Source organism: Culicoides brevitarsis, chromosome 1 (genome assembly GCF_036172545.1).
Source record: "Culicoides brevitarsis isolate CSIRO-B50_1 chromosome 1, AGI_CSIRO_Cbre_v1, whole genome shotgun sequence".
Taxonomy (NCBI): Eukaryota; Metazoa; Arthropoda; class Insecta; order Diptera; family Ceratopogonidae; genus Culicoides; species Culicoides brevitarsis.
In genome coordinates, this window is record NC_087085.1 from 30,530,806 (window position 1) to 30,549,705 (window position 18,900).

The 18,900-nt window shown below is 30.3% G+C and overlaps 1 protein-coding gene across 1 annotated transcript in view; it reads left to right on the forward strand.

Annotated features, from left to right (window-relative positions):
- The window catches only part of LOC134830615 (A disintegrin and metalloproteinase with thrombospondin motifs 15), a 106,599-nt gene that overhangs the window by 80,944 nt on the left and 6,755 nt on the right, over nucleotides 1-18,900 (forward strand). Inside the window, exons 7-12 of the mRNA XM_063844160.1 lie at nucleotides 6,902-7,131; nucleotides 7,191-7,305; nucleotides 9,447-9,534; nucleotides 9,597-9,746; nucleotides 13,163-13,327; nucleotides 17,135-18,099. Of these exons, the coding sequence (XP_063700230.1) occupies nucleotides 6,902-7,131; nucleotides 7,191-7,305; nucleotides 9,447-9,534; nucleotides 9,597-9,746; nucleotides 13,163-13,327; nucleotides 17,135-18,099 (1,713 nt within the window). The remainder of the gene's footprint in view (nucleotides 1-6,901; nucleotides 7,132-7,190; nucleotides 7,306-9,446; nucleotides 9,535-9,596; nucleotides 9,747-13,162; nucleotides 13,328-17,134; nucleotides 18,100-18,900) is intronic.

Consider the following 18,900-nt stretch of genomic DNA (forward strand, 5'->3'; position numbering starts at 1 on the left):
AGATAAACTAAAAAAATTACAAAAAAATAATTTTTAAATATTTATTTAAAAAAAATTTAAATTGAAAATTTTAACAAATATCTCGAAAAATAAATTTAAAAAAATATTTTTAAAAATTAAATTAAAATAAAAAAATTAAATTAAATTAAATTAAATTAAAATTATAAAATAATTTTTACCGATTTAAAAAAAAATAATAAATAATTATCAGAAAAATTTTAAAGGGGCTAAAAAACAAAAAAAAATAAATAAATCGTCTTTTCGTGATAAAATAATTAATTTAAAAAAAATTCTATAAATTTAATTTTATAATTTAATTTAAAAAAATTATTTAATAATTTTTTTTATGGATCCTTTATTTTAAAAAACTTATTATAAAAAAAAAATCAACTTATTTTAAATTTTTGTATTTAAAAAAAATAATTATTAAATTAAACAAAATTAAATTTCAAAAAAAAAATAGGAAAAGGAATAGGAATAGGAAAAAAAATTCACATAAATCCTCTTTTCGTGATAAAATAATTAATTTATGGCACCCTTTTTGACTAATATTAAACATTAATTAATAAAAACCCAAAAACTTGATAAGAAGTTAAAATTCTAATTTTAACCATGCGTCTCCTCTTATCGCCAAACCTCATGTTTCATAATTCGTTGTTTGACCAGAGGTCACACGCTTTATTATTTAATAATTTTTTTTTTCATTTCTACGTGTCTTACAATTAGAACGTGCTCTATACAGCCACATCCCACACTCCATTCATGAAGAGTTACATGTAAAGAACATAATCGCTCGCAATCAATTCTCTGTGTGTTCGAAATAAGTCTCAATCAGTCAAAACTGTCACAAGAATAATAAATATTTCTGTAATTTTATGCAAGAGAGCGAAGCGAAAAAAAAATCTCAGCAACTACTGTCCAATTGTATCTGATTTGCTCGCAAGTATTGAGTAATGAGTCGCCGTTTCGCGAAGCGAGTGTGGGAAGTTGTTAAGATCACTCGAACATGAAACTGGATTCTAATTTGTTTTGCGCCTGTCCACTTCACAAACAAGGTTTTTTCTTGCTCGGTGATTAATTTTAAACACTTTTTTTTTGCATATTTTTCATACAATCATAATTATGTCGAGTTGTTACACAAATCAAATATATTTTTTTCTGGGCAAGTTTTATTTGCCAGAAACTGAATTATTTTGGTTTTAAAAAGATTTTGATCAATGACGTTCGATATACGATGATCGGTAGACAGTTTGACGCATTTCCTCCATTCACATGAATGAATTTGTGTAAAAAGTTATGAAACACGACACGAGTTATTATTTAATAACGTGAGTGGTTAGACAAATATTTTCGCACCACGGAATGTGTCAAATTGGAGAATTAAAGTACGAGTAACGAGTTTGAGGTGTGAAAAATTTTAAATGTGCTTGGTTTGGATTATTGGATATGACCAAATTTGTTATTGCAGCCATAATGTAATTCTTCTAAGATCCTGATGGACTCCTTGTCAAAACTGATTCAAAATATAATTGAAGAGAAATTTTAAGTAATGATAAGGAGTTCGATTAATATGGAAATTCCGCCAATACGCCGAAGAGGAGCTCCAAAAAAGACATGGCTGAAACAAATGCAGAAAAGAAGGCAACTTAACGGGCTCACTGAAGAAGAACAAATACAAAGACAAGAACCAAAAAGAAGACTTCGTTCCTTCCAACAAAATGCTAACCTCATAAATAATATTTGAGTATTATTATTGATTGAGAAATAAATTAACTAGTTTTAAGACGAAAAATTCAGGAGAAAGCAAAGAAGAAGAAGTTAAGGTATCATTGAGTTAAAAACTTATAGATTAGTTGAAATTTTTTGACTTTAATTTTTGAGACTGATACTTTTTGTCACAGATTTTCGAGATCAGTTCAGTCACTCTTTTGAGGTTTTTTTGCAGCTTTCTGAGAGTTGATACTCTCGAAATTGTTCGAAGACTCGAATGAAAGTTTTTTTCGTTAATTTTTCATTCCAAAACAGCATTTAAAAGTCAAGGACGTTTCAAGGTCGTTTAGTAAAAGATGAAGCTAGCGACTTCAAACTTTGCACTAATTTCATTTGAAAAGATTTCTTCCAATTCACAAAGTTTCAGCTTGTTAACTGTTCCAATTTAATACTTTGAAGCTCCTTCAAAATCTTGTCTTAAATTTTTCTCGCCTTGTTTTAGAATTTCGAAGCTTCTTTGTTTTTAAATTTCTTTATAATTTTAAGTTTATGAAAAAAAATCTTAACATTTTAATTAAAGACTCAAATTCCAAACCTTACTTTTCAATGTATCAAATTCACTTCATCATCTTTTAGTTTAAGACTTATAAAAAATAATTTACGATAAACCTACAACAAAATTCTAAATTGAAACATTTTATCGTAGACAAACATCCTCTTTTTCCGCATTCCGTTACTTTTAATTAATACTTCACTCGGTTTCGACGGACATCGCGGTAAACCTTCTTCTTCTCTTTTACTCGTTTCGCTGGCCATATCGCAACATATGTTCAAAACTCAAAACGTAATGCATCGAACGCATTGCGGGATAAACATTATGTTATGAGATAAAATTATTACAAAATCCCATAAAATGCATATAAAAGTGCATCTATAAATAATAAAAGAGAAGAAAACAGCACACACACGATTATGTTTAAATATCCATGTTGTTGATGATCGGAGATGATGAAATTATAATATTTTAATTTATTGCGTATCTGCTGCGTGTACCAAAGATTTATCCATCCACACAGAAAGGCACATATAATGTATTTAAAGCCCTTTTAGCATTTTTTTAAAAATAATGTTTAGTTATAGGGTTTGTATTTGTCTACTATACGTCAACTAGGTAAATTTATATTTAACATCAAGACAAAAAAAAAATATGAAGAAATTATTTAATTTATAAATAAATGATACTTTTATGATATTTTGTAAAAGTAGGTGGTCAATTAGGCGCACCCATCTCTGGGCCAACTTTTTCATTCATATCTTGACGCAATTGCACTTGCCAGCGATTGTCCAGTTTTATAAGCTTTTCTAGCAAATAAGTATGGGATCCATCTAAACAATCCTCCAGGCTTCCTTCTGTTCTGATCATTTGTCGCTGGACCATTTGACACTTTTGGAGGTTCTGTAGGAGCTTCGGTAGCTTTTTGGGCTGTTACTTCACCATTCGCAGCTGTAGTTATTTCTACAGAACCTTCTTCAGGTCCATATTTTTCTTCGCACGCTATTTGACTAATTAGGACAGCAATAAAAATCAATTTTAGCATTTTAGCTAATGTCTTATTTTGAAAGTTTTTACGACCAAACAAACTGGAATCGAAGCCACTTGTGTTCGTTTCGGTCACTTGATCAACTATTTATAGTCTGAAAAGAGCTTTGAAAAAAATCAGGCAGGAATATTCATGACTTGAAGGCAATAAATTTTTGTTCACGATTCTTTTAATTGCGTTGAACCGATAATAAAAAGAGACAAAATTGTCATTTTAGACACAATTAAATAAAAAAAAGGAATCCTGGTGTGTCACGTTTTTTGTTTTATACTTTTTTTTAATGTTTCGCTGCTATCAATTCGAATTGATCGTAAATCATTTTGCATTGATTCAGTCTTCAAGAACAACTGTGCGCAATGTGTGTGTCCTGTGCAATATTTTATCATCATCAATGACCTCCGTCGCGTCGATTTTAGCTGAGCCAAGAATCGCAAAGAACTCGCAAAGAGAAATTAATCAAAGCATCTCAAACTGGGAGGAGGAGATTTTTCATGCCAAGTAATGTAACAGTATCTGTAACACCATTTTACAGGCCGACTCATGAGCAAAAGCATGAGAAACGCAAGTTGAACGGTATATCAGTTGTGGCAATGAAAAATAATGTTTCAATTTATTTGCATAAAGTATGCGAAAAAATAATAAAGATTATCAATTTCGATAAGCGAATTGACTGACGGTAATAAATTAATTTACTGGGAGGCGCTTATATGCACATAACTTGTGCATTGCTTTGTGAATTTTTTTAAATGAATTTTATCAGGTCAGACATGTAGGAAGAGTAATTAGAGTCAATTGAACTTTTTTTTTGAGACTCAAAGCAGTTTTTCGGTGGTCCCAATTCGCACAAAAAATTACAGAAATTTATTTTAACTGACATTTGTATGGCACAAAAATCGTAATATCGCAAATCACATCTGCTCTGGAAAAAATGACAGAAAAAAATGTAAATAAATGTTTAAAATATCGTACGAATTCTTCATAACCAAAAACGAAAATGACAGACATTACGGCATCATGAAGTCACGTAGTATAAACTTATTGGATGTTTACTCCAAGCAATCGATTGTTCGAATGTCTACAGAACTCGTTAAATTTGTGTAATTATGTGAAGGTTTTCTTCTATAAATTTACTTTTTCAGTTGTGATTGTTCGATATTTAAATATTTTTGAAAAAAAAAATTAATGATCTTTTGCAGTGTCTGTCCGTGCTGTCTGTCTGTCAGTTCAATGTCAGTTTTTAAAATTGATAAAACCTCATTAAGCGACATTTTTTTAACAAATTGTCGAATGACTTATCAAATGAAGATTCGATGATCGTAAAATGTAATACTCAACAGGATGGCAATTGGCGTATTATAGTCTTATTGATGGTGAGTGTAATGTCCTGAAATAGCCTAACCCACAAATATCTTCCTTCTGTCAAAGTGTCTTCCGCTAGAGAGCGGCGGCTATAAAAGCACCGTTCTCTAGCGGACTCGTCCTCTTTTACTCTTCACACATCGAACGAACAAGACGTGTTTTATTTCTCCGGCGATTCTCCGACATAACATTTTGGCGACGAGGATGGGAGCACAAATGTTGAATAGTGTTATTAACACCAAATGGGTTCTTGGTATAATCCATTGCATCGACTGTGAATAGAGAAAACTTGATAAGAATGACGACAAGAGTCAAAAATGAGGGAATTTCTTGGGATTTATTTTAAAAGCGCTTTTCGCGCAAAAACTTACAGCGGATAAATGGCATATTTATGAGTTGAATGAGTACGTCAACAATGGTTAAGTGATAGTTCGTGTAATTTTAGGCGTTACTGGTAACTCGAAGAAAAGAGGCTGTATGAACTTGTATATAGTTTTGTACCAAACAGATCTTTGACAAGAACTAGAGAGCTGATCAACATGAATATTACTCAAATCAAAGTCATAGTTGCTTTCCTAATCGGACATGGAAGATTAAATAAATTAATAAGTACAATGGGTTATAGGGATTCAACAGATTGCAGAATCTGTCACTCAGCAGAAGAAACAGCAGAGCACACTTTATGCGATTGTCCTTATTTGGAGCACAAAAGAATGTTGCTTTTAGGTTATACGAATGGCATTATAGATCTTGAAGAATTTAGAGATTTCTCACTGAAAGAAGTGTCAGATTCAAGATCGGGCATTTATTTGCCTCTTAATACTAAAAATCTGAAAAAAAACTCATGCAATGAAAAAATAATTAAGGAACATAAATATAGTTTTGAATTCAAATTATCTTACCTTACAAAATTAAAATGCGCTCAAGCTTTCTGCACGAAATCCTGTCGTCAAGGCTTTTCAATTTTTTTGTCTTGAATGCACCTTCAAACAAAAGTTCGCCTTGCTAACCAGCTCTTTTATCACAAAAAAAAGAGTAAAACGACAAAAAGTCTAGCGAACACTGCGTTTTTATCTCAAATATTTATCTTGACACGTAAATGACGACTGCAAATACGAAAAAAAAATCACAGAACTAATCATTTTCTTGAACAACTAAGTCACTTTGCCGCCGATTAGTTAGTAGTTCATAAAAGAAGAGGCAGAAAAAAATTGAAACGATAAATATAGAAAAATAACAGCAGCAAAAAAATCACGTCAAACATCTGAGCTTGAGTTGAGTTAAAGTAAATATTTGTTCAATTTTTACTATATTACTACTAAAATGGTCTTTTTTCACTGTTAATTTTAATTACTACAGCTTCTAACGACGATTGACGTCGCCTTGTATGGAACTCACAAAAGCGTGTGAATGCTCATCGTTCGATTTTTCTGAGTCAATGACATTTATTGTTCGATTTTCGGTTCATTCAGGAATTCTTCGGTTTTTTTTTTCACACAAATGATGAATGAATTCAATGGATCTGAATGAAGCAATTAATCTGATATTGATATCTTTTTTGAATCATCAGAGATTTTGGATGTCAAAGAGAACAGTTACACAAATTATTTTCATAATTTTTTTGATTAACCAATCCCTTCCTTGAATAATTTTTTTTTTCGACTCGTGTAAACATACTTGTAGTTACTTTGTATCTGATCAAGTCAAGAGATTGCAGCAAAAATTATTATTTGTTGATTATTATCTCTTGACACCTTATGAAAAAAAAATATTTTGTTTTAAATCAGGATTTAAATGTTCAAGTGCTTTTGAGCATTTTGTCAAGTTAATTTGTATGAATATTTTTTTGCGCTTAATCCGTGGTCGTTTCTGCTGCAGTAAAAGAACAAGACGTAATTGAGTAAAGGCACGCCATTCACAGATAAAAGACATTAATCATGGCACTTATTACCGCGCTGATCAGATCGGGAGACAAGAAAATCTGATTAACGAATAAATGAATGGAGGGTAATAAACAACTTCTGAAGTACGTGAGCTAGCATGTGTGACATTCATTTGCTTCGACATGAAACGGATAATTATTCGAGAGACGAGAGCAAGAAAGCGCAAATATGTCAATAACTATTATAATTTTTTTATTGAGTGATGGCTTTTAACGGTCTAGTTTAAGTTGAAGTTAAATTCTTACCTGATCCCAGAGTTGATGATTTTTAATTTGATTCTTCTTTCAGATTCCGATTTGTACAATGAAACCCAAAGTGGCCATACTACAACCACCGATTCCCCAACTATGATGGATGATGTCATAGAAGCACATTCGCGCAACAAACGGAGCGCATCTACATTAGGAAAACCAATTAATCATGAATATACCATTGAAGTATTAGTAGCTGTAGATAAGAAAATGCAAGAGCAGCATGGTGAAAATTTAAAAGAATATGTATTGACTTTAATGTCCACTGTAAGTTTCCTTTTCCATCCTACCTAATTGAAAAAATACTTACCTTCAAAATCCCGCAGGTTTCAAGTATTTACGCTGACGAAAGTATTGGTAACATAATCCATGTCGCCGTAGTGCACATTGTTAACTTAAATGACGATCTAGTAGTGAGACACAGTTTTTCAGAGGGAAGAGGTAAGTTTCGCTCAAACACAATTCGTCCCACTTATTCCAAAAAATTTGTCTTCTTGCAACTTCTTTTAACGTATGAACAAATACCGTAAAAAGAGATAAACATCTTTGTTGCTCTTTTGTTTGTCTCACTAACAAATTTTCAAATAATTTCGTATTCAAATACAATGACGCGCGATAAAATTATTTCGTTTTATATTGAAATACAAAATTAATAAAAAAAAAATAAAATTGTAAAAATTCGTGCAATAAAACAGCGGTAAATGACAAGAACAATAGCCTCCGTTAAAAACTTGCAGCATGACTAACGATTCTTATCACTCACAAAAATATTTTTATGTCGAATTTATTGACAATTTGAATTTTTTTTAATGCTTGACAATACAAAAAAAAAATTCAATTGAAACATGAGCTTTTTTATGTTTTCAAACAACTCAATAAATCAATTCTTCATCGGTATCTTAATCAATAAAATTTATTCATACAAAAGGGTCAAGTTTAGGTTTCTTTCATTCATTGGAAAAAGGTACACAAGTCATCTTACATCATCGTCATAAAAAGTTCTTTTTTTACGGTCATTGAATGATGTAAGTTCTAATATTAGTTTAACAAAAATAAAGCTCATAGTTTTGTAATGAAAAGAAATGAAGTTAAAATTAATTTTATTAAAAATAATAATTCAAGAAACAAGGGTAAGAAAAAAAAAATTTAAAAAAATTTAAAAAAATAACATAAAGAAGAAAGTAATTATGGAAAAAAAATTATTAAATAACTATTGTGAAGGTGAAAATATGAAAACTTATCTTGAAAATTAGAATTTTCTTGTGAAATGAAACAAATTACTAATGAACTCGAAATGACGAAACTTCTTTCAGTCTATGTCTAAAACCTGTTAGAAAATAAGTTTAACAACCCTGCACAAGTTAGTAATAGTATTTTTTGGTAGCATATTCTGTGCTACACATACAATGATAATTTGAAAAGAAAAGAAGTGAAGTCAAAGTAGGAGCGAATATTTAATTAAATAAATTTCATGAATTTTGAGCTAGTAGTTTAGGCAAAATATTGTGAAAAGGAAGAAATAGGCTCAAAAGTGAAAAGTGCAGTACATGCGATTAAATTTGAACTTGAAATTGGAATTGTCGACACAAGATATTTGTGAGCATTTTAGAAAAAACTCATTTACAAAAATCAACACAGTAAATAAATAAAATTGTAAACAAAACCAATATGAAAAGATAAAAGTCATATGTGCCCCCGAAATCCCTGCCAAAGTGAAATATAATAATATGAAGCCTAAATTACTCACAAGTTTAAAAAAAAAATGAAATTGCGGAAATTGAGAAGTAGAAGTTTTACCATCGTATGCAATTTGCTGGAGAGTTTACGACTTCTCTCTTCAAAGTTTTTCTTGCCTCATTTGTTTTAGAATTTCTCCTGAAAAATATTAAAGACTTAATCTTAAAATGACTATAACTCATAACTTACCTTTGCTAATTCAACCTTAGATATCAATAACAAAATAAAAATTGAACTTGTCATCTTACTCGTTGAGAAATTGACAAACACCATCCCACGATCATCAGCGCGTCGGTTAATTGATACGGGATTCTTATGTAAGAAGTTAGTGTAATAATAAACAAACGCACATCCACTCACATGATGATAATTGAAATAATATTAATAATATTTTATTGCTTTGATAATCATAAATATGATGAGAATTATTATACTTACAACTAACGCGATACTTTTACGACTCATTGCTTACTCAAACTTACATTTCTAGATAATTTGTTAAAGCAGTGATGTTTGTATGAAATTTTCGTAAGAGCCTGTTTTAGTTTCTATGAAAATTTTTCATTACGCTACTGACTCATAAAAAGTAGAATTAGTTAGTTGATACTTTTAGAGCAAAGTGTAGGTCTTTTAATATTCTGGTCCATATAATGTAGGCTTAACCTTGAAGCTTTTTATCTAAAATGCAGATTAGTTTAAGTGATTCTAAGGAATACAAAAAAAAATCATCAATCACCAAAATTAAAACGCATTTTTATCCCACTGGAAGAAGATATTTGCGTCAAAAACACATAAATCACAAAGACATGCCGCAACTCATAAATATTTTTCCCGTATTTTTTCAGGCGTCTCTGCGTCTGCAATGCTAGTTGACTTTTGTAGACTAAAGGAAAAGTATAGTTTTCGACATGACACAGCAATACTGTTAACGCGGTAAGTACTTTAACTCTTAATAAAATAAAAGTTTTTCGATAAATTTTAATTTTTTTTTTCAGTGAACAAATTTGTCGCTCTCCAAACCAAACGAAATGTGATACTCTAGGATTAGCTGAATTAGGTACAATGTGCAAGCCCAAGTCGTGTGCCATCATACAAGATAACGGATTGTCAGCTGCTTTTACCATCGCCCACGAACTGGGACATGTGTAAGTAAATTTTTTGGTGTCTTTATCGCGTTAGGTCACACCGCACGAGCATTCACAAGTTTTAATTGTTTGTGTTTCCTGTACTTGTCATAAAACCATTTACGGTCCAAAAATACAATAATCTATGTTAATTTGTGTTCAGTTCATCATCGATTAAATAATACAAGAGTCGTAAAACCAGTGAACAACCACAAACATAATTTGCATTTTATGACGACTTTTTTGCTATATAAAGTGCTTTAGAACAACAAATGACACGAAATATGTTGAAAGCTATAATAAATATAATGATGAATGATTTGGAAATTACGTCATTTTGTGAGCAAATCAAGCGTTGACGCGATGGCTTGACACTAAATTTGGGTATGGAACACATGTTGGCGCCAATTGCAGGCCTGCATAATAATTCTTTGCCATAGTTCTGTCGTTTATGGGCAACGAGAAACAAAAATAATTAGAAATTGAAATATTTATTTTTTTGTTTCTGCTAAAGTCGTTAGAGCGTCTCGCGATAAAAGTTGATGGTCAAACAGGTCAAAAACTGTGTTCTGGATTACTTCATACAAGGAAGAACTTTTATTGCAATTTTTACAACTCTATTTTAAAAAGCTATGAAACTGATATTTTTATTGTTGCAAGTGACTTTTAACCAGATTTCCGCAAAACAAAGAATTATTTTTAAAGATCAACATTCAATCACGTCGCATGATTTATAAAGTTAAAAGCAGTGGCGTAACTATTAAAATTTTTATTAAAGGGCACAGGAGCAAAAGTAAATTTATACCCGAAATTGAAATGCGAAAACTTTTGAACAGTAAATCATTTACAATAAGGAGGTTCAGCAATTAAATCAATTAAATATTTATCCAAAACTGAAACTTATCATTGAAACTTATGAAAAGAAATTTATAAATGGAAAAAATCTCCTTATATACGAATATTAACCAAGAGGGAGATTTGTGGAAACGACGGCAAAAATAACTAATATACAACAAAATACTAGTTAATAAGTGCAAGGACTTCTCATGGGAAACCCGCTTTCAGAAATTATATTGCGTTCAATATGAAAATTATCTAGACAAGTTCTTTGCGCAAAAACTCGATAAATTTGTAACTTGAAAGAAAAAAAAAATTTTATTATTGAAGATCGCTAAGTTGTTTGAGAGGCAATCGATTCAAATAATACACTCATTGACCAAAGAAACAAAAGCAGTGGAAATTTGTATAAAATAAAGCTGATGATGAACGAAAAGTTGCTTTTTGAGTAAAAAAAACGTGTACTAACTTCGGTTAGTCCTGCGATTAGGAGTCCGAAGCGTTAAAAAAACACAAGTTCTATTTAAAACTTATGATTTAAACTTATCTCTCAAAATAAATACAATTCAACAACAAAAACACACTTAATTAATAAAGAAGTAATTTAGTTAAATTTTTTAAGAAAAGATAATAAAAAAACACAATTTTTTATTGAAAGAGCACTTTCATGTCTTTAGGATTGTTCAGAATTTTTGACTATGAAAAATATTTTTAAACAAAAAATAGAAATTTAAATGATTCTGTACAAAAAAAGTATCTCTGCCCTTTAATGCCCTTTTAATTACACGCCACTGACAAAAATCGTAAAGCAGTGCCAAATTTACGTTTTTTTACGTTGTTCATCTTCTTGGCACTTCCAGTCAGGAACAATTTTTTATGACACACACACGCATTTATTGTATTTAAATTATTTTTGACGTCTAGGCGTATTCACTTCTTCCTAAGTGACTGCTTAAACGCAACCTCAGACAACAAACAGCAACAACAATAACTTTCATAACACAATTATAATTTAAATTTTTATATATTTTATGAATCAATTATCATCAAAAATTATGAGCCATTGTTAAATATTTTTTTTAAAGAAACATCTGATTCGTGAAATGAAACATTAACGCGTACTCTTCGACACGTTTATTGACATCTGTGAATTTCATTATGCTCAAGGTCGGTAGATAGATAGATGAGTTAGCGGTTTTTGACATGCAAATAATAAATAAATATATATAAAAAAAGAAATTATAAATAAAATGAGGGTGTGACGATTTCCGTCAACTCTTTATTTTTTTCCGTTGTTATTAAATCTTTTCTTCTCGTGTCTCAAACAATCAAGCAGACAACATCGTTGAGCAACCGCACCTCATATCGCTACAACAATGATCACTTTTGACTTGATGAGAAGATATTCATTAATAAAAAGGCAAATTTGACCTAGTTTAGGGCTTTTATCCAAATTAAATGAAAAGATCGAAAAAGTGACCTAGAACATGAAAAGTAAACTTGAGTAAACAGACAAAAAATAAATAAAAATTCTAATTTTATCAACAGATTGCCATTAAACATTTTTCGCATGTCAATTAATAACTGCTATAAAAAAGTTTTTTATTACCTCTTCCGCCTTAATACATTTTGGATGGTTTGCAAATTATTTTATTACTTTTCCTTTCCTATTTTTTGCAAAAAAAAAAAAATTAGTAATCATAAGTAGGGAGTGTCATAAAATCAGTAGAAACGTGATAAGGAGTCCATTAAAAAAATCTGAATAATCTTCTAAAAGCGTTTTGATTGTAATTTAATCCGAGAATCTTTTCTATTCTATTTAGAAAGACTAATTCAAAATCAATAAAATTTTATTACAAAAGACCCAAAATTGATTTAAATCGAAATAAAATATTTTTTTTATGAAAGGGTTCAATTTATTTTATTTTTCTATATGAAAAGAAATTTTATTTTATACTTAATGCTTGGTAACAAATTTTATGTGTTTAAAAAAAAATTATTTCAATTTTATAAATCATTTTTTTACAATTTTTTTTAGTTAATGAACGTCTAGTTTTTCACATAAAAAAAAAACTATTTAATTTTTCAGAAATTTTAATTTTTTTCTGCGTCTAGTTTTTAAAATAAAAAAATAGGTGTTTAATTTTTCAGAAATTTTAATTAAATATTTTCACTATTTAGTTTTCTAAATTTAATTTTTTTAATTTTCTAGAATTTTTTTTAATTCTAATTTAAATTTAAAAATTTTAATTTTTTAAAAATTCTAGAAAAAAATTTATTTTCAAAAATTTTTCACGCCAATTAATTGAAATTAAATATGTGACTTCGTGACAAAAATGCCTTTTTTCTTCATTAAATCATAGAAATTGGGTCAACCAATATACTTTAGTACAGATTTATTACAGCAACTTTCGATTCCCTATCTCGTAATCCCCAAATCTTATTCATTCAATTCATTTTTTTATCGCATTTACATAAAACAAATAAATTCCAAGCAATATTGTGTAACAACGAAATTTGACCTAATGAACTTTATTTTTATGTTTTTTTTTGTCTTTTGTTTAAAAAAAATATTTTTTTAAAATTTTCTTTGATTTCAGTCTCAACATGCCGCACGACGATGACCCGCGATGCCAACGCGAAACAGGCGAAGACCGACGCGACTCACAAAGTAAGCAACACATCATGTCACGTATGCTGGACCAAAATACGAATCCATGGTCATGGTCAAAGTGTTCGCGGCGCTTCGTTACCGAGTACCTCGAGTAAGTTTTTTTTTTAATCCTTTGTGAAAAATTACAAAATTGTCTCCTTCTTCGATATCAATTTACATAGCAAAAAAAAAATATTTACAAGCTTCTTGAGTGTTCTTTCGTGCATTACCATTAATAATATCGCAAAACGAAGACACTTTTACGACTCTATTCACGCTGATATGGTAATGTGATGTTGTAATGTAATTCATACGCCAGTCATTAATGAATTGAATGTCGCATAACATAAAGACGATATAAAAAAAAGAATTATTAAACTATACAGAACTTGATTAAGTCATTAAAGTTCAGTGTCAATTTTAATAAAAATGTGATAATTTATTTCAATTTTAATCTGCCTGCGACTTGACAGTGGTCTATGAATAGAAATGAAAAATTTTCTATTATCATCATTACATGTATGAATATTGTTTAAAAGTTTGATTAAAATTATTATTATTATTCGCACATGTCTCGAACAGCAGCCACAGCAGGGAATTTAATAAAAGTGATGAAAAATGACGGGTTATTAATTGGCGATTACTGGAAGACGAAACAAATGTCGCACAATTTTTTTTTCTTCTTAAAAAAATTAATGTTTAGTGACAATTTCCATCGTAACCTTGATATTTAAGATTTTTCATAATGCTTGCGATGGTCACGATCTTGACGTCTTATACAATGTTACGAAGCAATTATCAGCAACACGCAATAAATATCCGTTCGTTGCATTGATTGGAAAATTATGCAGACAACAGAATCAATTAATGTACAAGCAAGCGAGATCATTAATTAAATTGCACGTCAGATGAACAAACAAAGCAATAGCGCGACATCCAACAGATAATCAATCATGCTGGTAATCAGCATCAAAGTGACAGTTATGTTTATGGGTGATACGTTAATTGGAGATTTATTTATAAAATATACGAACTAACTTACTTTTAAGTAGGTTTGTGGAAGAAAAAGCCGACGACGATTGCGAGGCGACAGAGTGATACCGAATGAAATGGGGTTGTCTGGATTCCGCGGTAAAAATTAATTATTATTTATTTGGAGTTTGTCTTGAATTTCTCATTATTTAAAAATATCAAGGTAAGAAAAGTGAAAAGAAATGAAATGAAACGAAAGTGAAACTTGACAAGATCAGAAGATCTCTGAAATTATAAGGAAACCAGTATTAATTCCAGATACCTTTTTGATACAATCAGAAAGATTGGAAAAAAATGGAAAAGAAATATTTGTATAAGAAGATTTGGCAATTTTTTTATGAACCAACAATTTACTGTGAGGTAATTTGAACTTGTATATGTTTTGTCGAAGCCCTGATGTTGCTCTTTGTTAATTTTGTGTATTTATGTTTCCGGTGGCCGTCCCAAAAAGGATGCAGGACCTTTACTCTGAGAAGGATGACGAAACACTATGAATAACTGTTTTTTGAAAAGATGGGTTTTTTATGCCGGCGGATTCTCCAATGGCTTTTTCGCCCCAAATGAAAATTAGTTTTTATGTAGCCAAGGGTTTTAAACCTGTTGTTGCAATGAATAAATAAAAAAATAAAACATAAGAAAATATGAAATCTTCGATGATAAGTAAATAACTTTTCGAAGTCTAATTTTAGAAAAGAATGCAAGGTGAAGAGCATTGGACAATCTAGAACAAAACAAATTAAAATTACTTCAAAATAAACCAATTAAAATGATTTATGAACTCGAGACAAATGAATTCAAGTAGTCTACCTCTTATTAACTAAACTTATTGCAGTATGAATAAATATTAATCATTTTCGAGATGCGGAAGAATTCGAAGTGACATGAATATTCAGACAGCAATAATTAGTTCAGAGCCTTCGTCATCGATCAAATTAGCAGAATACCTCTTTTGTGGAATAATTTGAGACAAATCTAAACTATCTTTTATGCTCAGATGCATTCATATTCAGAGAAAGAACTTCAATTATATTCGAAATATTAATATTGAAGATTCTATGTTTAGAAGGCAAAAAAGACCTCAGTAAACCACGAGGTTTTAGCTACTTTCATCAAAACAAAAAATTGGGCAAAGGTTGGCCCTTATAAACTTGCCTTCTTTGGGAGATCGTAGAACACTTGCTGAAGTAATGTTTGCTTTTAACTTGTTACGTGAGAACATTAAGTGTCCTGAGCTCCAAGCCAAAATGATACGCCATCAACCGACAAGAAACTTGAGACACGAGCGCTTCTTTGAGCTAAGACATTGCGAAAATGAGTTGGCTAGATCAGAGATTTTTAATAGACATCTATAAAAAGCTTCAAAGCTTTGTCCTTTAACCGTTTTAGTTGCTTGTACACAAATGAAATGTCTGCTAGTAGTTTTAAGATATATGTTCCTTTAAAAATTAAGAAAAATCAATTAAGATGAATGACAAAAAGATGGGTTTATATGCCGGTTTTTATAAAAGGTATAAGACTGATGCGACTTGAATTATCGAAATAAATAAAATGAAATGAAACATTACTCAACATTGCATACTTTGAGATCAGTTCAGTTCGTACCGCGACGCAAACAGGTTGAACAATATTACCTGATGATTTTTTTAAAAAATTACTCTATGAACAATTTGATTTAGATTTTTACGCTAAACGTCACAAAAATTAAGAAAAACTTCACTCTGAAAGAATAACACGGTCCAACAAATAATTTCAAAAAATTCTTAACAATTCTGAAACCTATTGGAGTTGATAGAGGACTAAAAAATATTCGATACGTATTTTTTCTTTTGGCTGTAGCTGGTCAAATTATTTTTTTATGAATTTTTGAAAATTTTGAAGAAGCTTTATTTTGCTCCTCATGTCATCTCGATGTTTGACAAAATTTTCAGATTTTTTGATTGGATTGTGCTTATTTATGCTTCTGGTAATTATTTGAGCTGTTTTAGCCACTTTTGGAAAAGAAATTAGTGAGATTTAGAGAAAATCTGAAATCAGGCCATCTTGGATCCAGTGTGGCATCCATATCATCCCCCATTTTGGTTTTTTCCACAGGTCAAAAAATAAAACCTAATAACTAAAAAAAAACTTCCGTGCTTCATATTAAAATAAAGAGCCCATTCCAATTTTAACTCTGTAGAATTATTGATGAGACTATCAGAGGATTCTTATAAAAACTTCAAGACAATCTTCAGAATAACATTAAAGTAACATTAAAAGAATTTCTTCTAAGGAAAAATCTACATATCTCCGAACCTTCAACTTCCATTAAAATAAAATTAAAAATCGCATAAAATCCAATTACATTTCTAATATGCATCTAAATTGCATATTCACTATCGCAATAATAAAAGCGATACATTGTAACTTTCTTTATCTCTTTCTTGTTCTGTCTTGCCACATAAATTATCATCAAGTACATGAGTTTTCTGTGAATTTAACATGCAACTTACTTGATAAACTTTTATTTATTCTAGAATTACACAAAACTAAATGTTTGTCAACTCTCTTTACACGGCACTTAAGATGACGCCAAACAAATACCCGAGACATATTAAGTGCAACTTATCTCTTCGCCTTTCCACATTCATAAATTAAATAATAATAAATTCGTTCAACTGCAACAAGTGGAGGCGGATGGTATTTTTTTGTTTCTTTACGGAAATTAATGAAACAATCATTTAGATAAATGACAAGCGCCAGTGAACTGCCACGTAATATTAATCAATATTTTTTTGTAAATGCAAATTGATGATTATTCAATAAGTTTGGTCAGAAGGAGACATTTTAATTGATTTTTGGGATCATTGTCCTCAAAAAAATTTTTTTTTCTTTTCTCTTGGGTTTTTAGGCAAAATAACGCTCTTTGTTTGGAAAATAAGCCTGATCACAATAACTTACTGACACCTGAGAACAACTTTTTAGCTGGCGAAAAGTTCACGGACAACCAACAATGCGAACTTTCCCTCGGAGCTGGTTCTAAAATTTGTAGCTACATGAAGAACGACATTTGCAAGAAGCTCTGGTGTACGCATGGCGATCTTTCGGAGACAGAAGCTGGTTGTGCGACACATCACATGCCCTGGGCCGATGGCACGGAATGCGGCGAAGGCAAATGGTGTCAACGCGGCGAATGCATTGCGAAAGATCGTCAAGCGCGTCCCGTCGATGGCGGATGGGGTCCATGGTCTGCATGGACCGAATGTTCGCTCACGTGTGGCGGCGGCATTCAGTTCAGTACACGCGAATGCGATAATCCGAAACCCTCGAATGGCGGCGAGTTTTGTCATGGCTCACGAACGCAATATCGATCGTGTAACACGGAAGAATGCCCGCCAGGCGAACTGGGAATTCGCGAGAAGCAATGTGCGAGTTTTGACGGGAGAAATCACGGACATGACGAATTCAAAAAGCCCAAATGGGTGCCAAAATACGGAATTGTCGATTATAATCGCGATGGCAGGGATCAGTGTAAGCTCTATTGTCAAATTGTGAATTCGCATTATTATTTCGATCTGGCGCCGAGAGTTATTGATGGAACGCCTTGTACGCATGATGGATTCGATAAGTGCGTTAGAGGGCAATGTATGCAAACGGGATGCGATTATGTCATTGGATCGGGAAAAACGTTGGATCGGTGTGGAGTTTGTGGCGGAAATAACGATACTTGTAAGGATGTTCGGGTTGGTGTGAGATATGATGAATTGTATAAATATCAACATGGAAGACATTATTACAATATTACGACAATTCCTCAAGGAGCCGCTAATATTGTTATTACGCAGCCAGGATGCAATGCTGATGGATTACACATTTGTAAGTAAATTTTATTAATATTTTGTTTTGCAACTTTAGACATTTTTGAAGTTAAAACAGTATAAAGAGTGACAGCTGTCAAAATTTTCAAAACATTTTACCAAAATTTTAGAAAAAATTATAAAAAGGTCACAAATTTAATTAAAATGGCACAAAATTACTTTAAGTTTGTCCAAAAATATACATTTTATCAAATTTGTGATTTTTTTTTAAATCTTTCATCAAATCTTAAAATTAATCAAAAATAATTTACACTCAAATTAAAAAATAAATTCAAGTCAAATCAAATAATTTTGCTATAATTTTTTTAAAAAATTACCAAATTCATTAATTTTAAATTTAAAAAAAATAATAATTTTTATTTTAATTTTTTTCTTTACTGCAAAAAAACAATAAAATCCTCAAAAAATTGAAAAAAAAAATTTTTTTGAACAAGCTTTCAAATAGTAATTTCGGTACAAAATAATAATTTTTTAAACTTTTTGTTCTTAAAAAGATCTAAATTTTTTTAACAAAATAAAAAAAATTAATTGAATAGAATAATAAATAAATTTATATTTTTTTTATGATGAAGTATTTAAAAAAAACTCATAATCTATATAGAAAATTACTTAAACATGTTGAAAGAAGTTCTTAATTAAGATTTCCATAAAAATTATTTAAAAAAAATCGAAAATTTTCTGATTTTTAAATATTTCCAATAAAAAATGTTTAGTTTTGTACAAAAATTATTTTACTTTATGTATATTTTGGTAAAAAATCAGGGCAAAACTTAAGAAATTTTGTAAGAAAAAGTTTTTT